General features: G+C 33.5%; 3 protein-coding genes across 6 annotated transcripts; 2 read left to right on the plus strand and 1 right to left on the minus strand.

The window, feature by feature from the left end:
* The first annotated feature begins 1,019 nt into the window (after positions 1 to 1,019).
* On the plus strand, positions 1,020 to 4,092 carry LOC132904948 (integrator complex subunit 10). 2 transcript variants are annotated; one of them, XM_060955805.1, is made up of 8 exons: positions 1,020 to 1,355; positions 1,548 to 1,615; positions 1,691 to 1,934; positions 2,008 to 2,515; positions 2,586 to 2,902; positions 2,982 to 3,146; positions 3,218 to 3,476; positions 3,553 to 4,092. In XM_060955805.1, exons 1-8 carry the CDS (start codon positions 1,200 to 1,202, stop codon positions 3,717 to 3,719), a joined length of 1,884 nt encoding a protein of 627 aa, XP_060811788.1. In that variant the 5' UTR covers positions 1,020 to 1,199; the 3' UTR covers positions 3,720 to 4,092. The 2 variants fall into 2 exon arrangements, with proteins under 2 accessions (XP_060811788.1, XP_060811789.1); XM_060955806.1 differs by lacking the exon at positions 1,020 to 1,355 and having other exon boundaries at positions 1,698 to 1,934.
* On the minus strand, positions 3,761 to 10,006 carry LOC132904942 (protein transport protein Sec31A). Of its 3 annotated transcripts, XM_060955788.1 has the most exons (16): positions 9,880 to 10,006; positions 9,188 to 9,400; positions 8,792 to 9,114; positions 8,632 to 8,729; positions 8,316 to 8,561; positions 7,934 to 8,227; positions 7,472 to 7,840; positions 7,282 to 7,399; positions 6,904 to 7,209; positions 6,208 to 6,825; positions 5,961 to 6,171; positions 5,585 to 5,924; positions 4,985 to 5,059; positions 4,643 to 4,915; positions 4,498 to 4,569; positions 3,761 to 4,419 (listed from the first exon to the last, which is right to left on the minus strand). In XM_060955788.1, the coding sequence occupies exons 2-16, from the start codon at positions 9,388 to 9,390 to the stop codon at positions 4,231 to 4,233; spliced, it is 3,735 nt and encodes a 1,244-aa protein (XP_060811771.1). In that variant the 5' UTR covers positions 9,391 to 9,400; positions 9,880 to 10,006; the 3' UTR covers positions 3,761 to 4,230. The 3 variants fall into 3 exon arrangements, with proteins under 3 accessions (XP_060811771.1, XP_060811770.1, XP_060811772.1); XM_060955787.1 differs by having other exon boundaries at positions 5,585 to 6,825; XM_060955789.1 differs by lacking the exons at positions 3,761 to 4,419; positions 4,498 to 4,569; positions 4,643 to 4,915; positions 4,985 to 5,059 and adding an exon at positions 5,067 to 5,458 and having other exon boundaries at positions 5,585 to 6,825.
* A 698-nt stretch (positions 10,007 to 10,704) lies between these two features.
* Positions 10,705 to 14,137, plus strand: LOC132904949 (polypeptide N-acetylgalactosaminyltransferase 3-like). Its single transcript, XM_060955807.1, has 11 exons — positions 10,705 to 11,010; positions 11,176 to 11,495; positions 11,678 to 11,787; positions 11,863 to 12,043; positions 12,111 to 12,280; positions 12,365 to 12,532; positions 12,636 to 12,735; positions 12,802 to 13,211; positions 13,280 to 13,422; positions 13,517 to 13,783; positions 13,859 to 14,137. Exons 2-11 carry the CDS (start codon positions 11,359 to 11,361, stop codon positions 13,985 to 13,987), a joined length of 1,815 nt encoding a protein of 604 aa, XP_060811790.1. The 5' UTR covers positions 10,705 to 11,010; positions 11,176 to 11,358; the 3' UTR covers positions 13,988 to 14,137.
* The last annotated feature ends 476 nt before the right edge of the window (positions 14,138 to 14,613 follow it).

The following is a 14,613-nucleotide window of genomic DNA, read 5'->3' on the forward strand; positions in this document are numbered from 1 at the left end:
TTGTGGCTGAAGGGGTGGAGAGAGGCACCGAGACAGAGGGTAAGGTAACAAACACAACCACAGAGTGTGCATCCCCTAACCATCTCGTAGACGTAAAATTTAGTTGGAGACGAATACGATATCCTTACCATTCCCGCGTGGTTCTCCGCTCGGAATGATTCGAGCGCATGAAATTTAGACATTCCTTTGCTATTCATAGTGTACCATAAACGAATGAAAGATACACATAATTCCTTTAATGCATTGTTTCTCTTATACGTACTTGTGAACAAACAATTTATGTGGAAATATACGAACGCGACCGTTAAAATGTAATAACAAATATAATATCTTTAAAGGAGTTTCGAAGGAGAAAATAGCGTCCAGGAACTTTATTTTGTCGCGTAAAACAAAAGTGGTGCATTTAATGCTACTTTATTTCCGCTACTTCATTGGAATACGAAAAGTCCCGAGATACAAAGCCAAAGCGCTATAACCACTTAAGGAAGCTTTGACCAAAGTTGCAACAGAATCTGCGTTGTGGAGTAAAGCGGATTTCCCCACCTCGAAGTGCCCCCTGTTATATCTTTATAAATGGAACCACTCCTAGGGTATATGGAAAAGCGACAACCTTTATCACTTACAGGATTTACAATATTATATTTCTGTCGAGAATCGTCAATCATTTCTTTAAAACTTCTTGGCACTATTGTTTTTGCCTCGCTTCGATAATTTTAGTCAATACAAAATTTTTATGTCGTGTACAAATTTCAACATACCTGTTTCAAACATCCAGATTGATATTTATACGATACATGATATTTATCCAGTACGATACAAACAAATATTCGTGATTATTTTGCAAATTAAAAAATGTATTGATGTATTTTCAAAACTGAATTTAAGTCCTTTTATCATGCTACAATATACGGATATCATTTTCATTTGCAGTTGATAAAACAGACATCTGTTGTATCTTATCTGTGATTTTATTTCTAATATTAGTTCTTATACTCACCGCTCCAAAGCGTACATTTCATGCAGCGTATTTCAGCGACAAAAATGATTTTTTAACGATCGGTATTTCAGTTCAGAACGTAACACAAAATTCCATTAAATGCGAGTTCTATTTGATACATTGTCTATGTTCTCGGCGAAGTCGTAAACGATGTTTACTGGTTGTCATTATTTTCGTCTGTAAATTTTTAATAATTTAAAATATGTTAGAAAAAACATCTGGTATAGATAACAACCAGTTATCCAAAGAAGATTATTTAATTATGCGTGCGAAAGATGCATTACCAATTGACATTTATGCAGCTAAATCCTGGTTAATTACTGCTAGATCGTTGTTTCCTCACAGTGCCAAAGTTCAGGTTAATATTCTTAATGTTTATTGACATCTATACGAAAAGTATTCAATTTATTATGTGTCATGCATTCAAATGACATTTTACAAATTATGTCATGGAATTAAATTATTGATATTTTTTTAAGATCTACCATATAATAAGCAAATAACTTTTCAATAAAAGATTGTGCTTTTTTTTTGATGATTTGTTCAATAGTTCGAAGCCTATCGGATCGAAAAGCTTTCAAAAAATGTGAAGGAAGCAGCAAAATGTTTTAGTGAAATGTAAGCTTATGAAATAAATTACATTATATTATAAGAACAATTTGCGCGGAAACAATTGTTTAAATGCAAAAACAGATTTCAGAATTTTCCGGACGATCGCGATATATGGAAGGAAATAGAAGCAGTAACAGCTTGTCTTCGTTTGGAACAATGCGACGCTGAAGCAGAATTTTTATGCCAAATGTTCCAACATATACCGCAAGAACTTCAGCATAAATTGCTTGTCATGACTGCTGATCATAGCGAAGATACAATGGAGCATTGTAAATTATTACTTCTTTTACTGCGTAGATTCCCTCAAACAATTGCCACTCATGGAGTAAGTATCTTTAGTTAACATGTTTCTAATATTTGTACCTGTTGTTTTAGTTCTTAATCTGTTACATTTTTAGCCACGTTTAGTAGAAACTCTTCTTACCGCGGAAAAACACAGTCATCCAGGATGTGCGGTAAACGGATATAGAAAATTATTAACCTGTGACGCACTACCTCTTCTTGGTACTGCGCCGGTAGTGTTAAATCCGAGGCTTAGCTTGAGATTACTTTGTAAAGCAATAGAATTTTATTTGACATACATACAGCAGCCGCAAGATAATCAGATTCAACAACCCTGGGATAGACTGTTTCAGGTTGTAGAATTAATAGGGAAAAAATTAGGATGGGAATTAAGTAGTTTATTTTCTATGAGTTGGAACAGAGAAGCATATTGCGAAAGATTGCACCAATATGCTGTTACACATTCTGCTAATTTATGCGAGGAAATGGTAGCTAGACAGCTATTAATGTGTACTGTTGCGGTATTACTAAGAATATTAAATGAACATACTGCACTGATTAATAATGATGAAACCATGTATTGTTTAGTAGAAGCATTCGCAGAATGCGTACATTCACCTACAGGTAAAGCGTAATATGTAATAATCTGTAACTTTACTTTAATCTATAATTTCATTATTTTTGTTATAATTAGAACCCAAATTGAAGAAACGGAAAAGGGAAGATAATGGAGGAATCGTAATAACTAGCGATGGTGATTACAGCGGTAATGGATTGGCATTAAACGTGAAGTTATGGGACTTGTTACATAGTAGTGATTATTTACAAAGAGAAGTCGGAAAGCTAAGTCAACAACTTCGATTAGACTCGTGGTTAAATTCTTTTTTAACAGATTTAGCTATATATAAGGGTTTACACCATGAAGTGTTATCAAGATTATCTCAAGAACCAGCTAGTTTATCTGTTCACCTTCGTTTAGCAAGCACATGTTTCTTCTTGAAAGATTATAAGGTACACAACGTATTTTTATATTTTTATACTTTACTTGTACTTTAAAATATGCCTAAATACATCATATTTCTTTCTCTAGGCAATGTTAGAGTATATAGTTTTAGTAGTTACTGCATTACCTTCGGTTTGTAGTAAAGTATCTCACAATTTAACTGTTCCATGTGGAAGACACTTACATTATTTGACACTTGCACGTTTTCCTGTTATACAGTATTGTTGCAGATTATTGCTTTTAGCAATAAAGGTAATTACAATGTTATGATTAAAAACGTTTTTCATTCTGTTATTATATTTACAATACATACTGTACGATAGGAAAATTTCTCTGTGCCTGGTGCTGTTGGGGATTTAGCTATAGGACATGCATTAGTTCTAATGCAAATTGACTGGCCGCAAGAAGCTAGTGCTTTATCCACAATTACGGAAAGGATTATTAATCGTGGATCTTTTTCGTATCCATTATTTCAGGCTTATATTATATGTGTAGATATTCTAGAAGAGTTAACGTATCTATGGACAGAACATGGAGGTGGTGTATCTTTAGATATAGCTACAGGATCAGGAATTTTACAAAGTAAGTTATTTTATAAATTACACCATACACATTTTTATTTTTACTTATAATATGACTATATAAAAATATTTTATAGATCGACGTATTACTACTCGTGGAGCAGATAAAGGAGTCCGCGAAGAAGTAAAACAAGCAATGCGCCGACAAGCAGCTCGAGACGGCATCGATCCATTAGATGAATTGTTACAAAAGTTTATTATTAATGAAAAAACAGCAATATTACACAGTTTAATTATTCAATAAATCAATTTAACCTTATTTTCATTAATTAATTTAATACATAATTTTAATGAAATCATTATATAATTTTTTATTTGGAGATATACACATGATTTTCTTAAGCCAACTTCAATATTTTATGTACATATTACGTTATGTTAAAAGAAACAAAATTTTATTAACAATTCTCGAAAATACCTGAATATCTGTTCTAGTTTTTACATGCGTCTTAGGTAATGAGTACTTTCAATTGTACCGGAATAATGACCTTATCTAATCCCAACAAGCCACCTTTAAATGTAAATATATAAACATTATGATTTTGTTGATGATACAATTGAGTCATAAAGTTTATATATAAATATTTGTGACTATCCGTACTATACGGAATAATATGTGAATAATATGGAAAATTAATAAAACGTAAATATCTTATTAATTAGGCAGCTAAATTAATAAGGCTGTTAAGGATTATACAAATTTCAAATTATAAAAATGAATAGGTGTAAATATTCCGGGTTTTATATATTGCATTCTATCTAATATAGACATTCAATTGAAGAGCGATTAGGAATAATACTTTAATACCAGGCATGAAAGAAGCTATCTGACTAAAATCTGGACCTGAAACTAATTGTGTATGAAGATCTAAACCTCCAGTATAGTTTCCACTTTGTATCATCTGTGATATTTGATGCAATCCTTGTAAAGAATTCTGCGACAGCTATAATAAGATGTACACAATAAATATATTTTTCTTTTTTTAAATCGATAGTAGCAAAGTGCAAAGAGATATACATACCTTATTTTCTCTAAGGCAATCGTATAAAACTTCGAGTTTTCTGGATACATCTGCTATTTTGCGTTTAAGTTGCTGAAAAAAAAAAAAAAAATATATATATATATATAAAATATATTATTTCTATAAATACGAAGAATCATCTTACTGGATTCTTGGCGTTTTCAAAGCACTGATTTTTTAATTCATCGAATACTGTTTTTAAGTGCATATGCTGTTCCGGAATCGGTGGTTTTGGCTTTTCCGGTTCTGGTGTTCTGGCAATTGCGACCGGTGGTGTCGGTTCCATTGGTTTGGCATATTGAGCAGCCATATTTGGAATATTCTGATTGATATTGGCTTGATTTGGAATATTCTGATGATATTGTTGCGGGTTGTAAGATGATTGCGTATCCGGATAAAATTTGTCGTGTTGCAATACCTAGAGAAGAAAAAGGAGGTAGAAAATAATGATATTTTACTAGTTAACAGCTTTAATTATGATCCTTACATTTGGTTCGGGTTGCGGTTGGGTTCCTCTTAACGGATGTAAAATCGGGTTTTGTGGCTGATAATCTTGCTTTGACTGCAGAAAATGTAATATTATGATATATTTAGAAAGCAATACCTTCATATACTAACTGCAATAACAAAATGGTACGCATGAATCATAAAATGTAATATCCCACAATGTTTGTGTAAAGCAGTTGGAAACGTCCTTGTATTTCACACTGTCACATTAGTTAATATAGAATCACAGGAAATTGTTATTCGCAATTTACTAAATCAAATTTAAGAGATACTTAAGGGGAATAAACATATTTTGCTTAAAAAGAAATAGCAATGATGAAACAGTATAAACAACACTCAATCTTTTTTAGGTGTCTACCTTAATATTTATATTCTTCGAATATTTTGCTTTCCACTTCCTGGTACCAGCATGATCCGCAGACATTTCATTTTTGTTGCATAATGCTAATACTGGCTATATTATTTAAATGTACATATACATATATATATATATATATAATAAGGACAAAGTTATACATAATAACTAATTACTCACTATTTTTCAGGCACACTTGTATAAAAAAGATACAAAGCTATTTACCTGTATCCTAGAGGGCTTTGCAGCAGGTGGATCGTTCCATCCAGCAGGCTGTACCGGTGCTTGATAGATGTTTGAGCGATCCATTGGTGGCTGATTTTCGCTTCCATACATTTGAGTTTGTTGAACTGGTTGCGTTCTAATTGGTTCATACATTTGACTTTGCGGTGGATTTTGCAGTGGCGACAATACACTAAGTTGAACTGGCTTAAAAGTTTCTGTTTCTTTAACATTTGTTACGAGATTTTGTCCGGAGTACGTGTTCGTCGGCATAGAAACTTGTGGTTGATACATATTTGATGAAGAATAGCCTGATACTGGAGGAATTTGTTGATACGACGATGTTTGTTGAGGAAAACCAGTTTGTTGAGGAAAACCAGTTTGTTGAGGAAAACCAGTTTGTCCGTATGTTGAAGTAGATTTAACAGACGGATCTATTATATATTTTGATCTCGCTGGAGGTCCCGCGCTAGGTGGTCGAGATCCGATTCCGCTTGATGCACTTGAAGGAGGTGGTGGTGGAAGTGATTGAGAAACGGATGTTGAAGTGTAAGAATGAGATATTTGATCATATGGCATAGATGGTACAGGTGGCATAGATGGTACAGGTGGCATAGATGGTACAGGCGGCATAGGTTGCATAGATTGTACAGGTTGCATTGTTTGTACATGTGGTTGAAGCGGAGATATTCCAAACGTTTGTTGCTGCTGTTGAGTATTAAACTGATTTGGGGGAGGTGCGAAAGATTGTTTCATTGGAGCAGCAATGTTTGAATCGAAAAAGGGTCTTGTTGATCCAGTAGACAGTGGATTTTGTACACCTTGTACGCCAGTTACAGATCTTCTGGTTCGATCGTAATAAGTTTGCATTGCTGGTGCTTTTGGCACGACTTTCGATTCTTCGATATAACCCAAAGCTCGCATCAAGCGATCTTTTAACATTACAATTTTTTCATCTTGACTATTTCCCAAATAATTTAGTGCAGAATCGAGGTCTCCTTCGGCCGCTAACATGTCAGCATAACGAGACAAAACGTTGGCAATTTTTCCTTCTATTTGTACGTCCCTAATATTTTGCGTTTCTAATGCTTTCTGCATTATAACTACTAGTTCTACTATTTCCTGAATTTCAACATTGGAAGATTCAACCATTTTATTCAAATTACCAGAACAAATATAACAAATTTGAGCTTGTTCTTTGAGTGTTACATTGTCAGATGATGCTAAACGATCTCCAAGCATATCTATAAAATCAAAGGGACAGAATTGAGTATTATATATCTTAAGTTGTCACGACGCCTGCATTATAATACGATACATACCGCACAAAGCAGATCGTTCTTGTGGACTGGAATGAATAAATATTCCAATCAACACTTCTTTCCAGCAATTTATATCAGCATTGTTAACAACATCAGCCCAATTTTCACTAACTAATGAATTGATAAGAGAATTGAGAGCTCCAGAATGTTCTGAAAAGTATCTGTACTGGGTACGTGCTAACAAATCAGGTCCAGCAGCCATTGAAAGAATGACCGCATCTGCGTACCTTTTATTTGCAAAGCACAACGACACAGCAGCTTCTATATTTCCTAAGAGGATTGCTTGAGTTATAAGCCCATCCTCATCTGCAAAATTACGATATGTAATGTAATGAAAATTTAGGAAATGAAGTTCCTTATATGTAACTATAAAATTACCATCTGACACATTTATTTGAATGTTTTTATTTTTTGCAGCAATTATTGATGTTTTCTTAGATTCTTGTGCAATAGCATCGAACACCATGCTTCCATCAATAACGTTTCCATTAAGTACCTAAATGAAAAATAGTTTCTGTTATGTAATAATACTGTGAAAATTCTTCAAGTAATATAAAATTAAACTTACATTATTCAAGTTACCGACTCCTTCTGTAATATTATTAACATCTTCTTGTGAAACGAGTTGATTTAATTTATTATTCATTGTTTCTATGTTATAACCAAGTAAATTCAATATATTCTTTGTCACATTTTCACTAAAATATGCTCCCACACAATTCCATATCTTTTTTCTATATATATCAGTAGTATTGTCAACTTTCCCTTTGCAATAATCACTATATTGTTCACTTTTAAGAACTTCCTCCAACTCATTTGAACGTTGAATTAATTCTGGTTGTGTAACCACTTGTGATATTATCACTTTTTTGTTTGAATTTGGAGGTAAATTAGGATCTACAGGTCCATTTTCAAATATTACCAATTTACCACCAAACTAAAAAAAAGTTCATGATTCTTATAATAGAAATTTAAAACTGTAATATATAAAAATCGATAAATATTACATATTTTAAAAACAGATGCTTACACCGAAGGATGCTCCAAATGGCCTTTTTAACCATTTTGGAGCTTTTGTCAAGATAACTGCTGGTTCTGTCTGTACAGGAGGTGGTGTATGTGTGAAAGGATCCATTCCAGGGAAGGAATCTACAATTTTGTTAGATGTCTCTGCTGACATTTGTTGTTGCCCTCCCAATAAAGAGTACACTGCTGCATGCCCATCAAAGCTAGATCCCACAACTAACCCAGGATGTCTCGGACACCATGAGACATCAAAAATCCATTGATTTGTTTGTGCTAATTCACAAATTACTTCACCATTCTGCACGATAAAAAAATATAAACATACATATATAAATAAGAAATATATTATATACATGAATTCGTAAATATACTCCTTTTAGACTTACTGGTGCATCTGAGTTAGGATTCCAACACAATATCCTATTATCTTTGGCACAACTTAAGAGTAAATCTGAATCATGTGGATTCCATGCAATTGATAGGACACCACGTTGGTGATTTTGGAATGTTTTCAAGGGTGATGTTGCAAATCTCAAATCCCATAATTCAATTATAGGAGCCTGATCATCTTCTGATGCTAAGCACAACTGTGTTGCAACATCTGGATGCCACTGAACTACTTTCCATCTTACCTGTACGTATATATAAATGTACAAATAATGATATTACGAGTATTACAAAATATAGCGTAAGTAAAATTACCTTTGTATTTGTATCTGTTAAGTTGATAATTGGCTCATTTTTTCTCAAATCCCATATAGTACATCGTTGTGAAAATGTGGAAGCAAGGATATGTTGCACTGTAAGAAAAAATAAAAATTAAAGATATAAATATATTAGCAGATTAAACATTACGAGATACCTTGCTTATTCCAAGCAATGTGTTGGACATCTTCTAGTGGTTGACTTCTGACTCCAGGAGTCATGGGAGAATTTGTGTTAACAATATCCCATATATAAATTTCATTTTCTGTTGCACCAGTTGCTAACAAATTTGCTTGAAAGGGATTAAAATCAAGTGCTCTAACTGGACCTGTATGTCTGTCTGTTTTACTTATCAAGTAATTATTATCATTAGCTAACATTTTAGCAGCTGAATAAATCTTTATAATGCCATAATCACAGCCTCCGACAATTATACCAGCTGGATTATTACCATACGAACCCCATATTATTTTATGAAATCTAAAATTTTTATAAATTTATGAAGTATTGTCAACTATCTGATATACAAGTGCAAATATAATTTATCTCCAACCTATGGTCACTTGCAACACTGATTTTAAGCTCCAAATCATATCCAGGTTGTTGTAAATTTAAGGAATATAAATCCAAGCTGGCAGATGTGTTAAAACTTGCATCAAGTTGTTGGGCTGCAGTTCCTGCAGCCAATAATATAGGATGTTGAGCCGGTGGTGACCATGCTACATTGACAGTCTTGAGTAACTCCTTAATCTTCATCCTTGAGTCCCTAAGAAATAAATTACTTATATTTATCACTTGTATATAAATGGTATTTCAGTAAATCTACGTACAACTAAAAAATAATACACAGCGATATATTGTAGCGTAACATGGATATATATTTACTTAATTGTACTTCACTATGAAATTATTTAAATTTTAAGTAAATAGATTTATATAAATACATTAATAGAAACATTTAAGAGAAAATTTATTTAAGAAAAATCATATATTTTCCCAAGGTTTTACTTTCAGTAAAATCATGCGAATGAGTTATTGATAACATACGCTCTGAATTAATTATACTATTGTAATGCAAATTTTATAAGCATAAATAATAATACTATAAATGCATTATATTCGATTCGTCGGTTCAGCGCCCTACTACTATTAAATTACAGCACGTGTACATTAATGTTCTACAGTTAATTTTTAATTTCAGATGGAGCAGGAAATATATAATTTATTTAAATAATATTTTCTCACCTTAATATATCGAATTAACAGTAATTAAGTGTATTTTACAGAAATAAATCCTTAACGTCAAACAAGTAGCAATCACCCGTCAACTTCTTCCAACGTGGCGAACCATACGTTCAGAATAGTGCTGACCTCTTTGGTATTCGTGATAAACATACAGTTTGCTCTTTTTCATTTTCATTTAGTATAATAGAGGAGAAATAGACAGATATTTCTTCCACGTAGAATATTCTAGATTACGTGTTGTTTCATAATAATTCTACTGTAATTGCAGTCTATAGTTGTACACAAGTACGAAAAAGATTTAATGAATTCTCATTCTAGATGGAACAGTTCATTTGAGTAGACCGTATGAGATTTCCTTAAATGTATATATTTATTGCACTGACAATTTGGAAAATTTAAACAAATATCATATGTGTATACAATGTATTTAATATTATAATTGCAATTTATTTATTATCATCCCCTTTCATCCTCATTACTGTCTTTTTAATTGACATTTACCTAAGAATCAATAATTAACAAATCTACATAGTAGTTTTATTTGACATTTAATCTTTTTAAGCTTATTTGTATTTCGCAAGTCGTATAAACCATCGATTTATGATCGGAAATATAAAATTTATGAAGAGATACATTGTATATGAAATTGAACGTACATACAATTTATATAATACACAATTTTTGCATAAGAAATAAGTAATACATCCAATAGACGTAACTCTGCTTACAGATATAAAATACCAAAACCGTCAGTTACATTGTACTGTTCTTTTTCTTTTAATTATTTTTTTCTTTTAAACATGTTTAATTGAAGATGTGGGGTTACGAAGTGTTTTGATACAACACTGCGTTATTCATAGCGTCCTAGCTCCTTGGAATTCATTCCAGTCGTCGAATCTGTGGCAGCATGCGTGCAATACAAATTTCTGTGCGTTATTTTAGTTCAATAGAATCTTAATAGTACCCATTGACAGTGAGATAATTTTTTATTTTATGAAAAAGTAGTGTTTATCGTATAGAAATAACGACAGGAATCATCATCTCGATGTCATATACGTATTTATGAAGTACATACATATCTGAAATCATTTCGGAGCATTTCGTGTACTCCACCGCTAAAACTCGTGATGCGTTTTTAGTTCGAATTTAGTTCTAATTCGAATAAGCTATAAAATCGATTACTCGAAGACTGTATTTCCGCTTATTTTTACTTTCATTGTAATTTGTGTAATGATAAAGTAAATGGAACTTCTTTTTATAGAAATTACTTAAATAATAGCACGAACATTTATCCAGACTTTCGTATGTTCTCCAGTTCAAGGTATACATTGTAATTACTTTTCACAATGACCCGCGATGAAAAGTATGTTGTAACGGAAGTGCGGCTTCAACGATAACAGTTGACTATTCCATGATGAGACAGATGTGTAGTTATATTCGAAATTAGTTAAGTTTAGCATTCTTTCAACGAGGATCACGATGTGGCCACGGCTGAGAAAGTCTTGTCGCGCGTGGTCAATCATTCTCTCGATTGCTCTTTTGATGGGAATATTCTTCGTTTGGCCATGGAAAAGGCGAGAGGACGAAAATTCTCCTAACGATTACGTTTCACTTCGGTAAGTGATTCCGAAAATGAAAATTCGTAATTAAAATTCATGAAAATATCATTAAAGAGAACATTATTGTTTCTTTCCGAGAAATAATTGGAATAGAATATTAACGATAGCTTTAATCACTGTAGATGATTTTACCAATTTCAATGTCGTAATTCTGTTCTGCATCTTCCATTCATTCTCAGACTCTTAGACAATCAAAGAGATTACATAGATCGTAAAGGAGTACACGTGGTAGTAGGACATTATATCGGAGATTCCGTGGATCCAATGAAAACTCCGAATATTACGAAAGGTAAATTACGAAATACGTAATAATTCGCACTTAATATCAACGAATTCAGTTATATCTTTTATTTCTCATTAATAGATTTCATTAACAAAAATATGTTTGATCCACGGCCATTTGAGGGAAAGAATGGCAATCCGGTTCTTGTACCGGCGAAAGACTTTTATAAAATGCAGCTGCTGTATCAAATCAATCGATTTAATTTGATGGCTAGTGATAGAATACCATTGAATCGATCTCTACCAGATGTTAGAAGAAAAGGGTAATGTGTTTATTGGATATTTATCTTATCTATAACATGTCAGTAGTAGGTAATTTACCGATTGCAGGTGCGTAACACGATATATGAACGTAGGTAACTTACCGAAAACGTCGATAATTATCGTCTTTCATAACGAAGCTTGGAGTACGTTACTCAGGACTGTATATAGCGTAATTAATAGATCGCCAAGGCATTTGTTAGAAGAAATTATTCTCGTTGATGACAATAGTGACAGAGGTAAACGAATAACATCTTTTATTGTACTCTTTATTATACTCTTTCTTTGTACATGTTTTAAAAAATAAATTTCCTGTTTGTTAGATTTTTTGAAGGACGCGTTAGATGAACATGTAAAGAATTTAAAAGTTTCCACTAAGGTTCTTCGTTCCACGAAACGTATAGGATTAGTGAATGCGAGACTTCTAGGTGCCAACAGAGCCAAAGGCGAAGTCCTCACGTTCCTTGACGCACATTGCGAATGTACGGTTGGTAGGCAAGCTCTTTTGTTAATATTTTTTATGATAAATACAGCGTTTCATACACTACAAAATGATATATTTTTTATTACGACATTTCCGTCAATATGTTTTAGGATGGCTGGAACCCTTACTCGAAGCGGTTGCTAAGAATAGAACTAGGGTAGTATCGCCTGTTATCGATATAATAAATGACGATACTTTCAGTTATACACGGTGAGATATAGTTATGTTCAGTATCTTTTGACAATTATAATATATAATATCAATATAATATCGCAGGTCTTTCGAGTTACACTGGGGTGCATTTAATTGGGATTTGCATTTTCGCTGGCTAACTTTAAACGGTCGATTGTTGAAAGAGAGGCGTGAAAATATCGTCGAACCATTCAGAACACCCGCCATGGCTGGGGGATTGTTCTCTATGAATCGAAATTACTTTTTTGAACTAGGAAGTTACGACGATCAAATGAAAATTTGGGGCGGTGAAAATTTGGAATTATCTTTTCGAGTATGGCAATGTGGCGGTAGCATCGAGATTGCCCCTTGCTCTCACGTGGGGCATCTCTTTCGAAAATCATCGCCGTATACGTTCCCAGGTGGCGTCGGAGAGATTCTATATGGGAATCTCGCTAGAGTAGCCTTGGTTTGGATGGACGAATGGGCAGAATTCTATTTTAAATTTAATACAGGTAATTAAACTTTCTTTGAAGGATTATTTCGCAAATGAATCGAGCGCCCCCTGTACGTTTCCTTTCAGAGGCAGCTAGATTAAGAGACAAACAACCAGTTCGAGATAGATTGGAATTACGTAAGAGGTTACAATGCAAGAACTTCGAGTGGTATTTGAATAATATATGGCCAGAACACTTCTTTCCGAAAGACGACCGTTTCTTTGGACGGGTAGATCTAAATTTATAATTATTATTAAATAAAAAGCTTAAGCGTTAAATCATCGTAATAAGTATTCACGTATTTCGATTACGATATATTTCAGATTTTGCATATTTCATCGAACAAATGCATTATGCGACCAACCGGGAAAGGGACGTATTCTCAACCCTCGGGATACGCAATCCTCGAAACGTGCCTTTCACGACCAATACTCAGTCAAATGTTTGTGATGACGACGGATGGAGTTATAATGACCGATGAGAGCGTCTGCTTGGATGCACCCGACCATGACACCCAGCACAAGACACCAAAGGTTAAGATGATAACGTGTAGCGGCCACAATAGACAAAAATGGCGATACGACGGACAAGTGTGTTTCGAATTTTTATCTGTATTCGTTCAGAAGCTTTAGATAAATTCTGAATTTTTATTTCGTGCTTTTCAGTCAAAGACTTTTGTGCACGTATCTTCGGAAATGTGTTTGCAATCAAAGAACGACGAGGGTCCTGTGATAGCAGCTTGTACAAAGGACATCGATCAGAAATGGTTATTGGAATCGATTCCTTGGAAATAATAGTACCAATATTTCCTCATATCGAACGCTACCTTAAAGCACGATATATTTGTAAAAATTATTTCTAATGGAATTTTTACTTTCATATACTTGCGGCTATTTCTACAGGAAATATTTGTAAATAAACGTATGCCTGGCTATTTTATAAAAGTTATTAATATTTATAAAAAGGAAATATCCAATGCATTCGATTTATGAACTTTGGCATCGTCTCGATGAAACGTGCATCGTGCATATTTCTCCAGGCTAATATAGAAGTTTCTTAAGTAGGTAATACGTCATTGTCAATTCCGGAGAAGATGCTGTCCGTAGTCGGTGATTCATCGAACCACTAAGGCTACACGTGACGAATCATCTTTATCGTCGATCTTATCAAGGTTGCGTTGTCCTCAAGATTACGCGAATTTTGCATTTACGGTATCCAGGCGCACTTCAAATATATCTAGACGGAAAATTATTTACATAGATCAGTGGCTGTTTATTTTTTACTCTTTTACTTCAAAAATGTTCTTCGGCGAAAGCGACGAACGTCGAATAGAATAGATTTTCTAGAGAGGCGTTTTAAGCGTCGTTTCGAGTAGAACAATCAGAATTCGTACCAATAGTCCGGTTGGCGTAGTTTACCG

This window comes from Bombus pascuorum, chromosome 3 (assembly GCF_905332965.1).
Source record: "Bombus pascuorum chromosome 3, iyBomPasc1.1, whole genome shotgun sequence".
In the NCBI taxonomy this organism is placed as follows: domain Eukaryota; kingdom Metazoa; phylum Arthropoda; class Insecta; order Hymenoptera; family Apidae; genus Bombus; species Bombus pascuorum.